At 43.9% G+C, this 16,530-nt stretch overlaps 1 protein-coding gene across 11 annotated transcripts in view; it reads right to left on the bottom strand.

Moving 5' to 3' along the window:
* Positions 1–16,530, bottom strand: part of ASXL2 (ASXL transcriptional regulator 2) — a 109,187-nt gene that overhangs the window by 71,778 nt on the left and 20,879 nt on the right. For 2 of the 11 annotated variants that reach the window (XM_030490992.1, XM_030490993.1), the window contains exon 2: positions 7,192–7,274. The exons of 1 other annotated variant lie outside the window; for it this stretch is intronic. In XM_030490992.1, the coding sequence (XP_030346852.1) occupies positions 7,192–7,274 (83 nt within the window). 8 more of the 11 variants (XM_030490996.1, XM_030490995.1, XM_030490997.1 and 5 more) reach the window with 8 other exon arrangements.

The raw sequence follows: 16,530 nt of genomic DNA, 5'->3' as shown, positions 1-16,530 counted from the left end.
GATTACCTACAGTTCCAACCTCAAACAAGTCCCTTGGACTTACAAAAACACTAAAGAACTAATCTACAGAGGAAGTGAATTATAAAATCTGCTTCAGGGAGGTAAAACTACATTAGTGGACTGAAATCCAAGACTTGCCACCTCACAGTAGGCTCAGACCAGCAGATCTTCACACCAACTTCTGCACAGCTGCCCTACCAAGCTGGTGGAAGAACATGGCTCAGATTCCAAGTGCAACACAGCTGGTCAGCAGCAAGGATGAGAGGCATGCCTGTTCTCTGCCTGGTGCAGGATGCATATCTCTTCCACTGTGAGATAGTTTCAGTTTTCCCATTTTCCTAATATTTAAGATAGATAAATGAGAAATACATTTTTCACTGGTTATCAGTTAATTTTCTTCATCTAGATGAGATTTCTTGGCCTGGGAGAACCTTTTATTGTAGAACTGTCATGGCTTTAAAGAGCAGCCTTTACAAAGAGGGCAATCTAACAGTTTTGATAGGGGCAACTTTTAACAGGGAAACACTTTGTAAGAGATTATTTATCCTCACACCCAGTGTCAGTGGGATCCAAAACGAACTTCATCCTTTTCAAGATAATTTAAGAATCCTGCATCCTTTTAAAAGCCCCCTCTTCCACTCCTGCCTTGATGGGGTGTTGGGTTTGCTCGGCTTTAGGAGGGGAGTTATATTGGAAGAAGAATTTCCTGACATCAAGCTGTTGAAGGAACAACTGCCCTGAGGATGGAGAAGCATCCAACTTTTCGCCCCCAATCCCATCTTACTTCCTAGCTCTGCAGTAGAAGATAAGGAAATCAAAGTACTGAAGAACTATGAAATATTTTAGTGGCAAAGCCTTCTGCCAAGAATGAGACATCACTTTATTGGTCCTTAATTCAATCTGAGATGCAAGAATATCCACTAGCAGCAAGCAGCTTCCCTCTTCCAACAAACAGCATCTAGTCCAGGCTCCAGCCTGACCCTTGCTCAGATTTCTGAGAAGAGCACTGTTTGCCTTTTAAGTTCATCTTCTCTTTTCTTGCAAGAGAGTGACCAAGTATAGCATTTCTCCCCACTCAGATGAGATCCTCACTTTATAACAGACAAGCTACTGGAGGAGTAACACAAACAGGAGGAGGTAAAAAAATCTGTGTTTTCTTTCCAGATGAGGGCAATCCATGTCACTTTAGTTCTCAGCACTCAGGAAGACAGACTGTTCACACTACCAGACTCAGAGAGGACAAGCCAACCTCAGAAATAACAGCAGACTTCTGATCTTCAGCTAGCAACAGAAGAGAAATACAGGCAACCAGTTAAGAAACTTACAGAAGCCTCAAGTTCAGTGCTGGCAGCTCATTTACACAAGCATCAGACTGAGCAGCTCCAGCCCTCCTCTCATAACCATCTCCTTGTCTGGAAGCAAGTTCCCTCCTGAAGGATTCTCTGAGCTGGATGCTCAGAGCATCTTGTAAGGAACTTGGAAGGATCGACTTGCCAGTGATAAGAATAAAGTAGCCACTACTTGGAGGACAGCTAAAACTTGAAACGAAACTGTTCTTGACACACTTATCTTTAGCCCAAATACAAATAGAGAAATGGGGACTTCGGCTTCTATACTGTTTCCCTCCACATAGTGGTTTAAGAGTTTGTTTTGGTTAGAAATTCCATAAATACTTGAATTAAAAGTAACCAGAGCACCATGTCTGTTTTCATTTCCACTGAGATTGGAGCTACTGCTTAAATGCATTTCCTTGCTTAATTAGTATTTGGGGAAAAAAAACGTTACTGTGTTTGGACAGAGGTTCACAAGCCAGTATTTTACACAGTGCCCTCTATAAAATCTGGAAAAACCAAAATATTCATGGCTATTAAGTGAAAAGGCTACCAAAGATATAATATAATCACAGAATGGTTTTGGTTGGAAGGGACCTTAAAGCTCATCAAAGTTCCAACCCCCTGCCACGGACACCTTCCACCAGACCAGGTTGCTATAAGCCCTGTCCAACGTGGCCTTGAACACTGCCAGGGATGGGGCAGCCACAGCTTCTCTGGGCAACGTGTGCCAGGGCCTCACCACCTTCACAGGGAAAAACTTCTTCCTCAGATCTCATCTCAATCTCCCCTCTATCAGGTTAAAGCCATTCCCCCTTGTCCTGTCCCTACAGATCCATGTCTAAAGCCGCTCTCCAGATTTCCTGTCAGCCCCTTTAGGCACTGGAAGCTGCTCTGAGATCTCCCTGGAGTCTTCTCCAGGCTGAACAAGCCCAGCTCCCTCAGCCTGTCTCCATAGCAGAGCTGCTCCAGCCCTCAGAGCATCTTCTTGGCCTTCTCTGGACTCACTTCAACAGCTCCACATCCTTCTTATGCTGGGGGCCCCAGAGCTGAACGCAGGAGTGCTGGGGGGAGGGGGGGGGGTGGGGTGTCTCACCAGAGCGAAGCAGAGGGGAAGAAACCCCTCTCTCGACCTGCTGGTCACGCTGCTGGTGATGCAGCCCAGGACACGGTTGGTTTCTGGGCTGCAAGTGCACACTGCCGGGCCTGAATCCCCCAAAGAGGGCCATGGGGATGATCAGGGGCTGGAGAACCTCCCATACGAAAACAGGGTGAGAAAACTGGGGCTGTTCAGCCTGGAGAAGAGAAGGCCGAACATGCATGAAGACCTCATACCAGCCTTCCAATATCTAAAGGGGGTCTATAACAAAGCCAGAGTAGGACTCTTCATCAGGGACTGTAGTAATAGGAAAAGGGGTAATAGGTTTAGACTGAAACAAGGGAAGTTCAGGTTAGATATAAGGAAGAAGTTGTTCCCTGTGAGGGTGGTGAGGCCCTGGCACAGGGTGCCCAGAGAAGCTGTGGCTGCCCCATCCCTGGCAGTGTTCAAGGCCAGGTTGGACAGGGCATGGAGCAACCTGCTCTAGTGGAAGGTGTCCCTGCTTGTGGCAGGGGGTTGCAACTAGATGATCTTAAGCTCCTTTCCAACCCAAACCATTCTATGATTCTATGTTGAGCTTCTCATCGACCAACACCCCCAAGTCCTTCTCTTCTCTCCATTCTCTACCCAGCCTGTATTTGTGCTTGGGATTGCCTCAACCCAGGTACAGGACCTTGCACTTGGCCTTGTTGAACTTTCAAAGCTACTTACTCCTCCGATACTCTTACATTGATTCTAACATAGGCAAGGAGATTAATAAAATCCAATGACAAGTTAACAATTTTGATTTTAAAAGCTACTTATCAAAGAAGTGTGAGCCTCTTGCTAACTCTTGGTGTCACCTATTCCATGCATTCAAGCTTGGGGAGCTTTCTTCAAAAAGCTCAAAAGCTTTTTGGTGTTGCTTGGGTTAACACCATTACCCCATGCATCTTCAAAGTCTCATATGAAAGCGTAAGTGTTATGACTTGCTCAGGCTTGCCCAAGCTACACTGCCAACAGAGATAAAGCAATATAGGATGTTGCACAAATCCTTAAGCCAGATAAGGTTATGCTGCCAATTTGTTGTGTGTTTATCCACAAGTATTTTATTTTTGCAATGTGCAAGCAGTGACAAGTAGATAGGAAAGGATCTCAGGATTAGGGCAGCCTGTCAAAACAGGCAAATCAAGAAAATTAGGCTGACAGATCACACAAGAAGTATAGTTCCAGCTTCAGGATGCCCTAGGCTTCCAAAACTGACGCGTCAGAGTACTGGTCCTGGGCTGGCCTTTAAAAATCTCATGATTAAAATTGAGTATTAGAATAAAGTTATAAATACTGCTAGAATAATCAGCCAGTATCACCCCAGTTTTTTGCACTGCTATAAACCCTCCCCCCATCTTAAGACCTAGTCTTGTCCAAAAAAAAAAAAAAAAATAGTCAAATTGTCTTCCACTTAGCAGAAGCCACTGTTACTGTTTTTTCCACTCTCCACTGCCACCCTTCTTCTCTGCAATCCCAAATACTCTAAAACAGGACCAGCACTTTGAGCCATCTAAACTTTAAACATGCCCTCAAGCTTCCTTTTCAGCAGCTGGCCCAAGTGGCAGCACGTGGCAGGAATCATCAGAGCAAGAGGAAGATGGACTGGCAGCAGAGCCAGGCAGGAAGGTGACTGCTGGACACTAGCTGGGCTCCCCATTCCCTCCACCTCATTTCAGCACATCTGTAGGAAAGCCATTTGTCACTTCTAAAATTATCTTCTTTCTGAACATCAGAGATTCTAAAATGTTAGCTATATCTATAGATGTGAGGCAGCAGATGGTGAATAAAAAAACCCAAACAAGCACACACTGAAGTCAAAATGACAGTTTAGAGATATGTGGACTGTGGAAATATTTACCAAAGAAATTTGCCATTTTGTTTATTAAAAGCAAATTGCATTGAGAAACAATTTGAAAAAGCCTCAACATAAATGTTAACCAGGGAGCCCATGTCCTGCCTGCAAACTTACACACCATTTTACCAAACTGAAGTCTTGCAGTGCCTCAAGTACATGGAAATCGCTATAATCTGCTGTCAAAGGCTTTGCTGTGGTTTCCTGCCAGAACCTCCACACACAAGAGGACTCAAAAAGCGCTGAACTCATCATGCTCTTCTGACAGCTTTCATGCTGTCAAAAACATTTTCTCTTTTTTCAATCAAATCATAGTACAGTTTGGGTTGGAAGGGACCTTAAAACTCACCTAGTTCCAACCCCCCTACCACGGGCAGGGACACCTTCCACCAGACTAGGTTGCTCAAAGCCCCGTCCAACCTGGCCTTGAACACTTCCAGGGATATTGATTCATGTTAAACCCATCTTGTCACAGGCAAGGACGTATCAGAAGCTCAGCCACAACACATTACTTACTGGCAGCAACTGGAATTGAATTGCTTAAGAACTGAAAGCCTTTTAGGTCTTAACCTAAATAAAGCTGTATAACATCAATCTAACACTGCAGAGGAAAGGCCACGACACAGCATCCAATGTGGCTAAGTCTGTAAAGGTGGGCAGTTGAACTAGAGAAATTGAGTTTCATGTCTGACTGCTTCTACAAACATCTTTTGGGATTTAAGATAGGAGGAGTCTGCACTGTCCTGATGCTCACCAGCAGCTCGTTTAGAGGAAAACAACTTACTATTAGCTCAGGCTAAATCCCCAAATCAATTTTAAAAAGAAGGGCTTGGGCTGAGAGGGATTATTTGGCACCATGGCATTTCTATTGTGGTTTTTTTTTTCTGTTTGTTTGTTTGGGTTTTTTTGGCTGTTTGGTCCAAAATCTGGCCTCACCAGCCAGAGAGTGGATCTTTCACACCATATCTGAGCTCCTACCTAAGGCTCTGCCCCAAAAAGGGCACACTGAATTGCTAAAAAGGTTCACCAATGTAAGTACCTGGATGCCTGCTGGGCTTGCATTTTGCCATCAGCATGACCACTGGTATAGACAGCTGCATTTCTACCCTTGGGTGGCACAAGGAGGAGGCTGACAAGTGTGCTCACATGTTTAGGAACATGCCTTCGATGGATTAACAGCGTTTAACACAATGTTGAAGCTGCCCCAAAGCTCGTAAGCCTTTGATCTGACTGAAAGCAGTACTGCCCCAAAGTGAAGTGCATCCCCAGGGCAGAAACCACACTCATCACCTCCCTAAGAGCTAAGTAAGTATCTTTAATCCTTACTTTTGGATAAACTCAAAGGTTCAAAAAGCAAACCACCTTTGTGTTGTCCACAATTTCATTGGAAGATGTTGTTACCAACAGCAAAATTTCTATGCTTGGGCCCTTGAGTATTTCTTGCAAAGCAGATAGATTACTGTATTAAACTGGCAAAGTGGACTGGAAAACATCATTAAGTCAAATTCAAGACAGCTATTTAATTCCAAAATAGACGAACTGGCACATCCAATGCTCTTTTATCCCTCCCTTTTTCTTTGTTCTTAGGAAGCAGAAATGTAAGTACTTTGTACTCCCTACAGAGAATTGTTCTCTATCTCAGCAAATACACCATTCTATCTCTGGGAAATATATATGAGCAAGGACTCATGAATTAAGCTACAGCAGTTCAAGAGTTACCATCTGAGTTGCTCCATTTCTAAAGCAGATTGGTACCACCAAGCTGGCATCTCCTTTGCCCAGCACACCAGCCTGCTCCTTGGTGGGAACAGGAAGATCTCTAAAGCAGAACCACATGCTGCTCCAGATAATACTAAAAAAATAGCATGAGGCATAAAGTTTTCTAAATAAGGATTTGTGAGGCTGGTTTTCTACTTCCTGGACAGCTTTGGGGTTTGTTTTAGGTTGCTTCAATTAAACTGACTATTCTCATTTAAAAAAAATAGAAAAATAAAAAAATTTATATATATAAAATAATCATAGAACACTTAGAATGGTTTGGAATGGAGAAATAAGAAATAGTTAAGTTTCCTTCAGTACCTGAAGTTTGAACTACTTGAACAGTTCTAGTTTATCTTATACAAGAGCCACAGACCAGAGGCATGCATGCCTGGAAATTAAGTATGACCCTTATCACAGAATTGTTTGGGTTGGAAGAGACCTTAAAGCTCATCCTGTTCCATCTAGAACTAGTTCCTCCCCTTCCACTGGCAGGGACACCTTCCACTAGAGCAGGTTGCTCAAGCCCCGTCCAACCTGGCCTTGAACACTGCCAGGGATGGGGCAGCCACAGCTTCTCTGGGCAACCTGTGCCAGGGCCTCATCACACTCACAGGGAACAACTTCTGCCTAAGATCTCATCTGAATCTCCCCTCTGTCAGGTTAAAGCCATTCCCCCTTGTCCTGCACCTACAGCCCCTTATCCAAAGCCCCTCTCCAGCTTTCTTGTTGGCCCCTTTAGGCACTGGAAGCTGCTCTAAGGTCTCCCTTCTCTGCCTTCTCTTCTCCAGGCTGAAGAAGCCCAGCTCTTTCAGCCTGTCTCCAGAGCAGAGGTGCTCCAGCCCTCAGAGCATCTTCTTGGCCTTCTCTGGACTCACTCCAACAGCTCCAAGTCCTCCTTATGTTGGGGGCCCAAAGCTGGATGAAGGACTGCAGGAATCTATACAGTTTTCTTGTGAAAAGTACCACTGACTTGAGAGCTGGTTTGCAAATGGGACCTGGACCCCAATTCTGCAGGTATGTAGCATTTCAGTCCCCAAAATACTTTTAAGACAACAGTTAACAGTAAATTAAGTTGGAATGAAAGTATGAACGCGTTTTACTCGTGTAGGTACTTAACTCACCTGATTTCTTTAAGTCCTTCTTTCTGGATAACCTGCAGGATCTCTTTATGGCTCATAGGTGTATTAGGGTATTTCTCCAGGACCTGGCAAGCAAAAGTAGATTGAGAAGAAGTTACTCATCTGCATTTTCACTTTAATGTTTGACTGCACATGAAACTACATTTAATGGTTTGAATTTCTCCACAGCTACAACTGAGGAAGAACTTCTCACATCTCATCAACACCCCTTCCTTCCGAAGGGTGTAAGGAGCAAAGAGATTCCAAGATGACTAGCTAAAGGGCTTATTTTAGTGCAATTCCCAAATTTTATTTCAAATGTGCTAACCCTAGATAACACTTCTTTGAGAATTAAATGGTCCACAGTAACAAGGTGACTTCACAAGCAGCAGCTTCATTTGTGAATGTTTCCGGAACTGTCGAGGTACCTCAGATACAAAACTTCTCAAACCAAAATCCCTACAGTTTGCGCAGTTGAAACACATATCTATCAGTTTGATTGTATGTGTTACACAGATTTAAGGAAATTTGAGATTTAACACTGTTAGGGTTCTTTGAAAATCTCTGCACACAACTCAGGTTTAACGTTTGTAAATATGGTCTACAAAAATGCTTCCTACGTTCAACAGCTGGACACACTGCTACCCTTCCCCAGCCTACACCAGGCACAGCTCAGCACCTAAGCGCCACTCAACCTCCCTTCCAAGGGGACTAAGATGCTAAAGTATAAAACATCATAACAGACAGAGAGATGCTCAAGACTTCTGAAGAAAGATGCAAGTTAAAATACATCATACGGATATTTTAAGCAATACTGGGAAAGAAAAGGGGGGAGGTTTCCTTCTTAATCATCTGCTTTTGACCCATGCCTAAGGGTTCATTTATGACATGAACCCTTGAGTTTCAACTTAGCACCACAAAAGAAAGCATCAGTATGTTAAGTAAAAAACCTACAAGTGACTTTGCAGAAGGAAATGGCCAGTTATAATGTCTCTGTTCAAAAGCTGTGCAGAGTACATGGTTTTTCCTGAATGCCTGCACCTTACTCCCCCCAGAAACATTTAAGTTAGCCTGATGGCTGCATGATGATCGAGCTTTGTTTGGAAAGGACTTGGAAAAGACCTTGCTGAACTGCAGCATCTCTCTGCTAAGAGAAACAAAAGACCTACAAGACCTATGTTTAGCACCATCTTTAGCTTTGGAAGCCTTAGCTGATGTCCTCCTCCTGCTAAATCTCTTTTTCATTTATGTTATGTTAAAGCCTGACTTTCACAGCAACTTAAGCTATTTCCAAAGGTTGGTATAAGACTTTTTCCGAGGCTGGTGGCTAGGGTGAAGCATACTCTTCACACCAGAATGAATAGCAGAGCAGCACATGTATAAAAACAGGGACTTTAAAACAGATTTCAGTAGGATTTGTTTACTCTCACTCTGGTGCCAGCCTCAGTGACTCATTCCATTTCTAGCTATACTGGAACTGAGGATGCCCTCAGCAACAGGATACAAAATGAAAGTGGTTGAAGAGTAATTTAAGTCTGCAGGTTTTAGATTTATATCAGCTCCTAATTCATGTTCTCTCAGCACTGCCAGTCAGTATACTTTTATACCATTAACCTGGAACAAAATCTGAAAGCTTGTTCTGCACAGTGTGCCAAAAGCCTACAGAGGGCAAGATGAGTTACGGTTATCTCGAATTCCATCTGTGGTGTCAACCTTTTCATGGCAGCTAGCGAAACAAATTAGGAGAGAAATAAAGCAGTACTAGGATTCCTTTAATGAGGGACTTCAGGGCATTTGCCATTTCTCATACACTGAAATCAAAACGTGCATTCTTCTTTGGTGCAGTGCTTTCCTCTTGACTTTCACTACACATACATGCTGTTGACAAGTCCCATCCCGCTCATACCTAGAGTGGCAACACCACATTTCATTAATTTTTCACTAGGCGTAATCACAGTGCAAGCTAAAACTGTGTTTGACCACAGAATCTCATCATTAAGAGCAGAAAGGAAGAAAAGCTTTTCTAATTATATCCTTGAATGCCCACAGGATGCATCTGTGCATCTCTCCCAGGTAACCTGTCCGTACGACTTCCTCCCATAGGACTTTTTCCTGTAGTTGAGCTCAGCAAGATGACCCATCTGGCCTCCTGCCACACCTTATTGGCTTCGCTGCAAATCATGATGGACCACTCTTGGGTCCCTGAGAAGGCTGCTCTTGAAGATCAACCAGCTCTCCTGGGTTTCTCTGCTCTGCAGGAAAGATTCCTGTAGGATCCCACGTATCAGTTCCCTGAACAAGCCGAAGCCAGGCAGTTTTTTCCTTCTACTTGCTTTCTTCATTTCCCATAAGCTCCTAAATTCTCGTTTTATCACTGTCACTGAAACCAAAGGCGTCACTGTGCACCACTGTTCATAGTCTCCCATCAGCTCTTTCACACTGCTTGATCCTAGATCTCCTCTAGCCAGTTCGTCCAGCACCTGTCTCAAAAGCTACCCTCAAGCAAGTCTAAAAATCTCTTACATCGGTTGTGCCCTGTATCACTTTGTGCTTCCAGCAGATGCCAGGGCAGAGTCAGAACCAACTCTCCACTCATAAGCTTCTTCCAGTTGTCTGAAGAGAGTTCATGCGCTTCCTCTTCTTGATGAGCTGGTCTGCAGCAAACACCCACTATGGTGTCATCCTTCCCTCTGAACTTAACTGATAAGCTCCCAATTGAGTTATCACCAGCTACACGGCACAGCTCTGCATGTTCCTAAAGCTGTTCTTCAGCACAGAAGGCAAGCTCTTCTTCCTTTTCCGTGTCCCTTCTTCCACTTTAAGCACCCCAATCACCCAGCCCTCCATGAGTTTAATCTCAACAGCATGAGGCTCTGCACATAACGAGAGCTGATCAAGAGGGAACAGAGCTATTAGATATCAAAGCTGCACAGAGACCTTCAATTCCTTGTGTTCCACGCTGAACACATTTACATACAAACGTTTTGGGCTGTCCCATGAGTGTGCTGGGGAGGTGCAAGAGTTCCTCTGGAGAAGTGGAAGAGGCTTCCCTGTCACAGACACCCAAGCGTCTCTCTTCAACCCATACTTCTCTTTCGGTTTTCAGTCTCCATCCCACACCAAACCTAGTTTAAAGCCCTCCCTGCTATTAGCAGCCATGTTGGCAAATATGCTTTTGTCCATTTTATTAGATGGATACCATCTCTTGCCATCAGTCTGCATTCCTTGAAGAGTCCCATGGTCATAAAACCCCCACCCTGTCTATAAATAAGAACTGTGCAAGCAGAAGCTGATGCTCAGACACCATGTGTCTCCTGCCTAAGCCTTTGCCATTCACCAGCAGAAACTAGGAGGCAACCCAAACCCCCAAGGCCTCTGAAATTTGCTCTCAAGGCCTGGCATTGACCTTTTACCTGCTCAAGGTCTCCTTTGGGAGATCTTGGACAAGATTTTGGGAGATCTAGAACAAGGGGAATGGCTTTAAGCTGGCAGAGGGGAGATTTAGATGAGATCTGAGGCAGAAGTTGTTCCCTGTGAGGGTGCTGAGGCCCTGGCACAGGTTGCCCAGAGAAGCTGTGGCTGCCCTATCTCTGGCAGTGTTCAAGGCCAGGATGGATGGGGCTTGGAGCAACCTGCTCTAGTGGAAGGTGTCCCTGCCCGTGGCAGGGGGTTGGAACTGGATGAGCTTTAAGGTCCCTTACAACAACATTCGTTTTACCTGACAAATAACAGCACAAACTCCAATTTATTTTCTGTTGGGCTGGATGTACAAGAATATTCACTTGAGGACATGAATCTCTGGTGGCTTCTAAGTATAGGACTGCGGGATTTTGCTAGAGCCACTAATGTAGTGCCACAAGTCTGCGTACTGCAAAAACAGATCAATATGAAATGGCCTGTTCTCAAATGCACAAGAAAAGTGTTTGTAACTCCAGATTAACCATTAATGCTGACTTCAAAGTAATGCAAATCTATCTCATGACACTTACTCAGGAACACTCACATATCCAAAAAGGCTGTTTGTCTGCTGGGAGAGAAGACTAAGCTCCCAGCACTTAGACCTTTCATTGACTCTCAATCTCAGATGGTCAACAGATGAATGAGAAAGTTTACATTGCCCCTTACCCCACCTCACGATACAGCAATAAAGACAAACAGCACGAAATTGAAGCTGCTGCCAATACAGCTTGAGATTTTGAAGGTACTGCTCTGCTTACCAAAACCCAAACAATTCAAACTCTCGCCATCACTACTGAGAAAAGACTTCTCAGTAGTGAGAAGCCTTCATTGACATGATTATCTACTATCAGATTGTCTGCTATTTGGCAATAAATAGTTAAAAAAACAAAACAAAACCAAAAAAATCCCCACAACACCCCAACAAGCCAAACAACCTTCAAACATTAGGGTTGGTACTAGGTCCATGACTGTTTTCCATTAACAACCAGATGACAGCACAGAGCACACCCACGACAGGTTCACAAATGATATATACCAAGGAGGAAATGGATGATGCGCAAGACGGCTGTGTGGCCATTCAGAGGGACCCTGACAAGCTGCAGAAACAGACAGACAGAACCTCAAGTCCACAGGGAAATTCCAAATCCCCAGCACCCAGAGAGAACACCACCTTGTTGACCATAAGCCAGCAGCGTACCTTTGATGCAAAAAAAATAGGCCACCAGCACCTAAAGGCCACTGCAACCCTGGGCTACACAAGGCAGAATGGTGACAGCGGGCTGATGGAAGTGATCCTTCCCCTCTGCTCAGCACTGGTGAGTCATTGTCTGAAGTGCTGTGTCCAGTCCTAGGCTCCCCAGTTCAAGAGAGTCACGGACAGACTGGAAGAAGTCCAGCAAGTGACAACAAAGATAAAAGATGCTCCAAGTCCCTTAAAATTATATAGGGGGGGTGGGGGGGAGGGAGTGCAAGATAGAGACCTGGCATTATTTAGCCTGGAGAAAACAGCCTGAGAGAGCTGAGCTTGTTCAGCCTCGAGAAGAGAAGGCTCCAGGGAGACCTTAGAGCAGCTTCCAGTGCCTAAAGGGGCTACAAGAAATCTGGAGAGGGGCTTTTGACAAGGGCCTGTAGGGACAAGACAAGGGGGCATGGCTTTAAACTGACAGAGGGGAGATTTACATGAGGTATTAGGAAAAAGTTGGAGAAGGTCCTTTCTAACTCAAACCATTCTATGATGAAGGTCTAGAGGAATCTTATTAGTGTGTATAAGCACTTGACAGGACATTGTAAAGAAAACCAAGCCAGCCTCTTCAGTGGCATCCACTCAAAGGACACGAGGTAATGGGCACAGGTTGAGCATGGTGGTCTTTGGGGGTTTTTTTAGATTGTTATTCTGACAGTGCTCAAACACTGGAAAACGTTGCCTAGGGTAATGGAGTCTTCACCCCTGGACTGGAAAATGTCCTAGGAACCTCAATTTCAGCAGAGTGGTTGGACTAGATGATATCCAGAGGTCCATTTTAACCTCAATTATTCTGTGATTCTATGATACAGACCTTCCTCGAGTGATCAAAAGAAGCTGATTTAGTCACTAACAGACCAAGGTTAAGTATCACCACATAATTTTATGCTCCCCTTTCATGTTCCTGCTTCCTAGCTGGCCAGGTTAAATCCACAGGAGGCATTTCCCAAGCCAAGCTGTGAACCGCTTTCCACAGGCTATTATGACTGCCAAACTATGCATGACAAGGAACAGGAAACTCACAGAGGACATTAATACAAAGTCAACACCTTCAGGTTAGGTACTTCACAAAAAGACTGCTGGGAGAATATTTTGAAGAAAAAAGACCAAACCAAGAATCACTCCACACTTGCCTTAATGTTTAAGAATTTTCCTTAGCCATCTCTTAATATCTATTGACAAGACACTCTTGTGACAGATGAATTCTATTAGACACCACAGACATTCCTAAAATGACAGAAACAGCCTTCAGAAAGTATCTAATGAAGTAGTTATCCATGTAATCTAACCAGCTACACAGACAGAAGGGATCTCAGACTTTCACTTATGATAACTGGAAACATGGGAAGGAGGAAAAGAAGGATGCAGAAGGATAAAACAAAATACTCGAGCAGCTTAGCATTCTCGTTCATGATCTCAAAACACTGGGAAAACTAGCACATGAAGTTGGAAGTCTTAAAGAAAGTTATGGTCAGGAAGAGAAGTACAGATTCCAAGACTCATGAATTTTAGTACAAATGGCTGCCTGTAACTTTGATATATCAGACTTAACTGCAGAGAAGTGTCCTCTGATTCACTACCGCTAACCCATAAAATAGACATCGGAAACTCTTTGATTGTCTGCAAGTTCAAGACAACATCTAACAAGGAAAAATAAAACACTGCCACTATTGCAAAAGCATGAAGAGGAACAGGTCATTGTCTAAAGGCTTTTCGATTACTGAAAACGTTTTATCCAGTGAATACTAAACTATTAGGTATAGTTTAAATAGAACAAAACCATGAGAAGGGTCCAAGATCTGGGAAACATGCCTGATACTTAAACTCAGTCTAGACAGGCTCATCTGGAAAAACAACTTTTCTGGCTGAGCAGCCACAGCTTCTTCAAACACTAGAAAGTTTGCACGAGAATTTAGAGACTTGTTTATGGTCCCAGAAACCCCAAAGCTCACAAATCTCCTGTGCAACCTGATCCCCGACCAGATCTAAGAGCAAACAACAAGGGAAGAGTTTGGACAACCCACCCTTGAAAGTGGCCAAGGGACTCCAAGTTGCCAGGCACACACTTTCCAATGGCATGCAGCCCCACATCAAATAACTTTAAGCAACATGTCATGCTCTGCAAATACCCCAAATCAGCGTAATGAACACCTAAATCCTCATGAACCACTCCACCATAGGGCTGCTTCATGTCTATCAACACACAACTCACACACTTCTATTATCCATAAGTGCCTTTAAGGAAGGGGCACGGAGACCAACACAGCCCATGATGTTCACCCAGGTGTTGCTCCACAGCCATTCTGTCTCACTGTGGTTTTGCTAACTTTAGCTAATTCTGCACTGTAGGATCAAAGTTTCTTGTGTTGGGCAACCACCACCACAGGTGAAACTGCTAAAACTACTAGCTTTGGCTACACAGGACCAAGATAGATTAGCACTATCCTGGTAAATGTTGTCATCTCATGATCTTTAAGAAACTTGTTTAATAATAACTCAGCCTATGCTGATAAGCAAAGCAGTTCACATCTTCAGATGCAGTACTAACTCCATGCTGCTTTGCAAGTTGACCCAGAAGAACCAGAAACAATGATTAAAGAGACTCTTCAGAAAATAGGTACACCTTAAGTACCTTCACTTCTCTCTTCTGCTCTTTTAATCCCGTATCAGATCTTTCACTCAAGTTCTTTTTTTAGTTACTGTATGTAAATAAATAAAAACTACTGCTACTATCTGCCACAGAACTGAATTTGAGAAGCATTTTTAAATTAAGAGTCAGGATTTATAAGCTACCTTCCTACTATGCTCAGCATTAGCCAAGATGAACCCAAAAAACAAACCAGCAAGTGCCAACACTGGGCACTGAAAAAGCCTCATTACATGGGCCTAGCTATTAAAAGTGTCAGGTTTCATATAGGTGAAGCAAATACTCGAGATTGTGCCACTGATGCTCAAATTATGCCACCTTGGGTGTTGAAATACTATAGTTGGCTCATTTTTAACAAAAACCATTAACAGACTCATCTATTTTACAGTACACGTTGCTTTGCATCCTGAAGCTGTCCTGGTTTCTGCCAAGGTTTCCAAGAAAAATGATCATGAAAGAAAAGGCTTTTCCTAATTTTACATCTTGGAAGAAAGGCAACTTTCTTACTCTTCCAGTATTTACTGGAGGCTCTGGGGAGACCTTAGAGCAGCTTCTAGTACTTAAAGGGACCAACAAGAAAGCTGGAGAGGGGCTTTTGACAAGGGCCTGTAGGGACAGGACAAGGGGGAATGGCTTTAACCTGACAGAGGGGAGATTTAGATGAGACCTTAGGCAGAAGTTCTTCCCTGTGAGGGTGGTGAGGCCCTGGCACAGGTTGCCCAGAGAAGCTGTGGCTGCCCCGTCCCTGGCAGTGCTCAAGACCAGGCTGGACGGGGCTTGGAGCAACCTGCTCTAGTGGAAGGTGTCCCTGCCCGTGGCAGGGGTTGGAACTGGATGAGCTTTAAGGTCTCTTCCTACCCAAACCATTCTAGAATTCTATGAAAAACAAAGAGCTCACATAAAACAAGTGTACAAGAACCAGTGTGCCCATGTATCAGATTTAAGTGCAAATAGGAGGGGTTTAGAAGTTAAAACCAAACTAACCTCTAAACATGACTATCCAGGGTTGGCTGCTTTGGGAGTAGTTCGGCATGCATTCTCCAGCACTATTAACCTCAAACCCAAAACAATCTCATCTTTACATCAAAGCTTTCACCTCATATTTAGAAATCCTTTTAAATGAAATCAACAACTCTTCCCACTCTAAGCCCCACGTAACAACAGTCTGTCCTCAACGGGAACTCCCCAAAGCTACAGCAATTCCCATGTGCTGCGCTGGCTGAGCTGCAAGATCACACGCTTATGCAAATGAGAAACACTGACTAAGAGGGGTGATTGTCCATACAGTTGAATTTTTGGTACTGGACACTGGTACAGCCAAGGATTAATTCTGAAAACATACCAAACACGGACCAGCATGTCACATTTATTGCTTCTGAACTGCCCCCCAGGCCTCCCTACTGAGTAGAAATCCTTGGTTACAGAGCTGCATCTTTGGTTTAACAGAGTTAAAATCATTACGGTATCTTCTCATACAATACTAGACAGGCTAGATAATCCCTCCATTATAGATTTTATTCCTTTCTTCAATCCTTTGACAGAAGAAGAGGAGGGAAACCACAGGAAGATAATCTTAAAGCACAAGAGCAAGACAAAGGGCTACGATTATACTGATCAACTGACAATTAACTAAAAACAGCTTAGGAAGAAAGCTATGAGAACCTCGCCTCCTACACCTTTACGTTTACTCTACAGCTGTCAATAAGTGCAAGTTTGTTAACTTGGAGACCCAGTTACAAGCTGAAGATCCAGGCTTAGCTAAGGAGGGATTTTCACATATATTATTTCATCTTATCTCAGCCTTCCAATACCTGAAGAGGCCGACAAGAAACCTGGAGAGGGGCTTTTTACAAGGGCCTGTAGGGGAACAGCTTTAAACTAACAGAGGGGAGATTTAGATGAGACCTTAGGAACTTCTTTCCTGTGAGGGTGCTGAGGCCCTGGCACAGGTTGCCCAGAGAAGCTGTGGCTGCCCCATCCCTGGCAGTGTTCA

This window comes from Strigops habroptila, chromosome 6 (genome assembly GCF_004027225.2).
Source record: "Strigops habroptila isolate Jane chromosome 6, bStrHab1.2.pri, whole genome shotgun sequence".
Taxonomy (NCBI): Eukaryota; Metazoa; Chordata; class Aves; order Psittaciformes; family Psittacidae; genus Strigops; species Strigops habroptila.
Note: the sequence above shows the minus strand (reverse complement) of the source record. Positions and strands in the feature narration are given on the sequence as shown.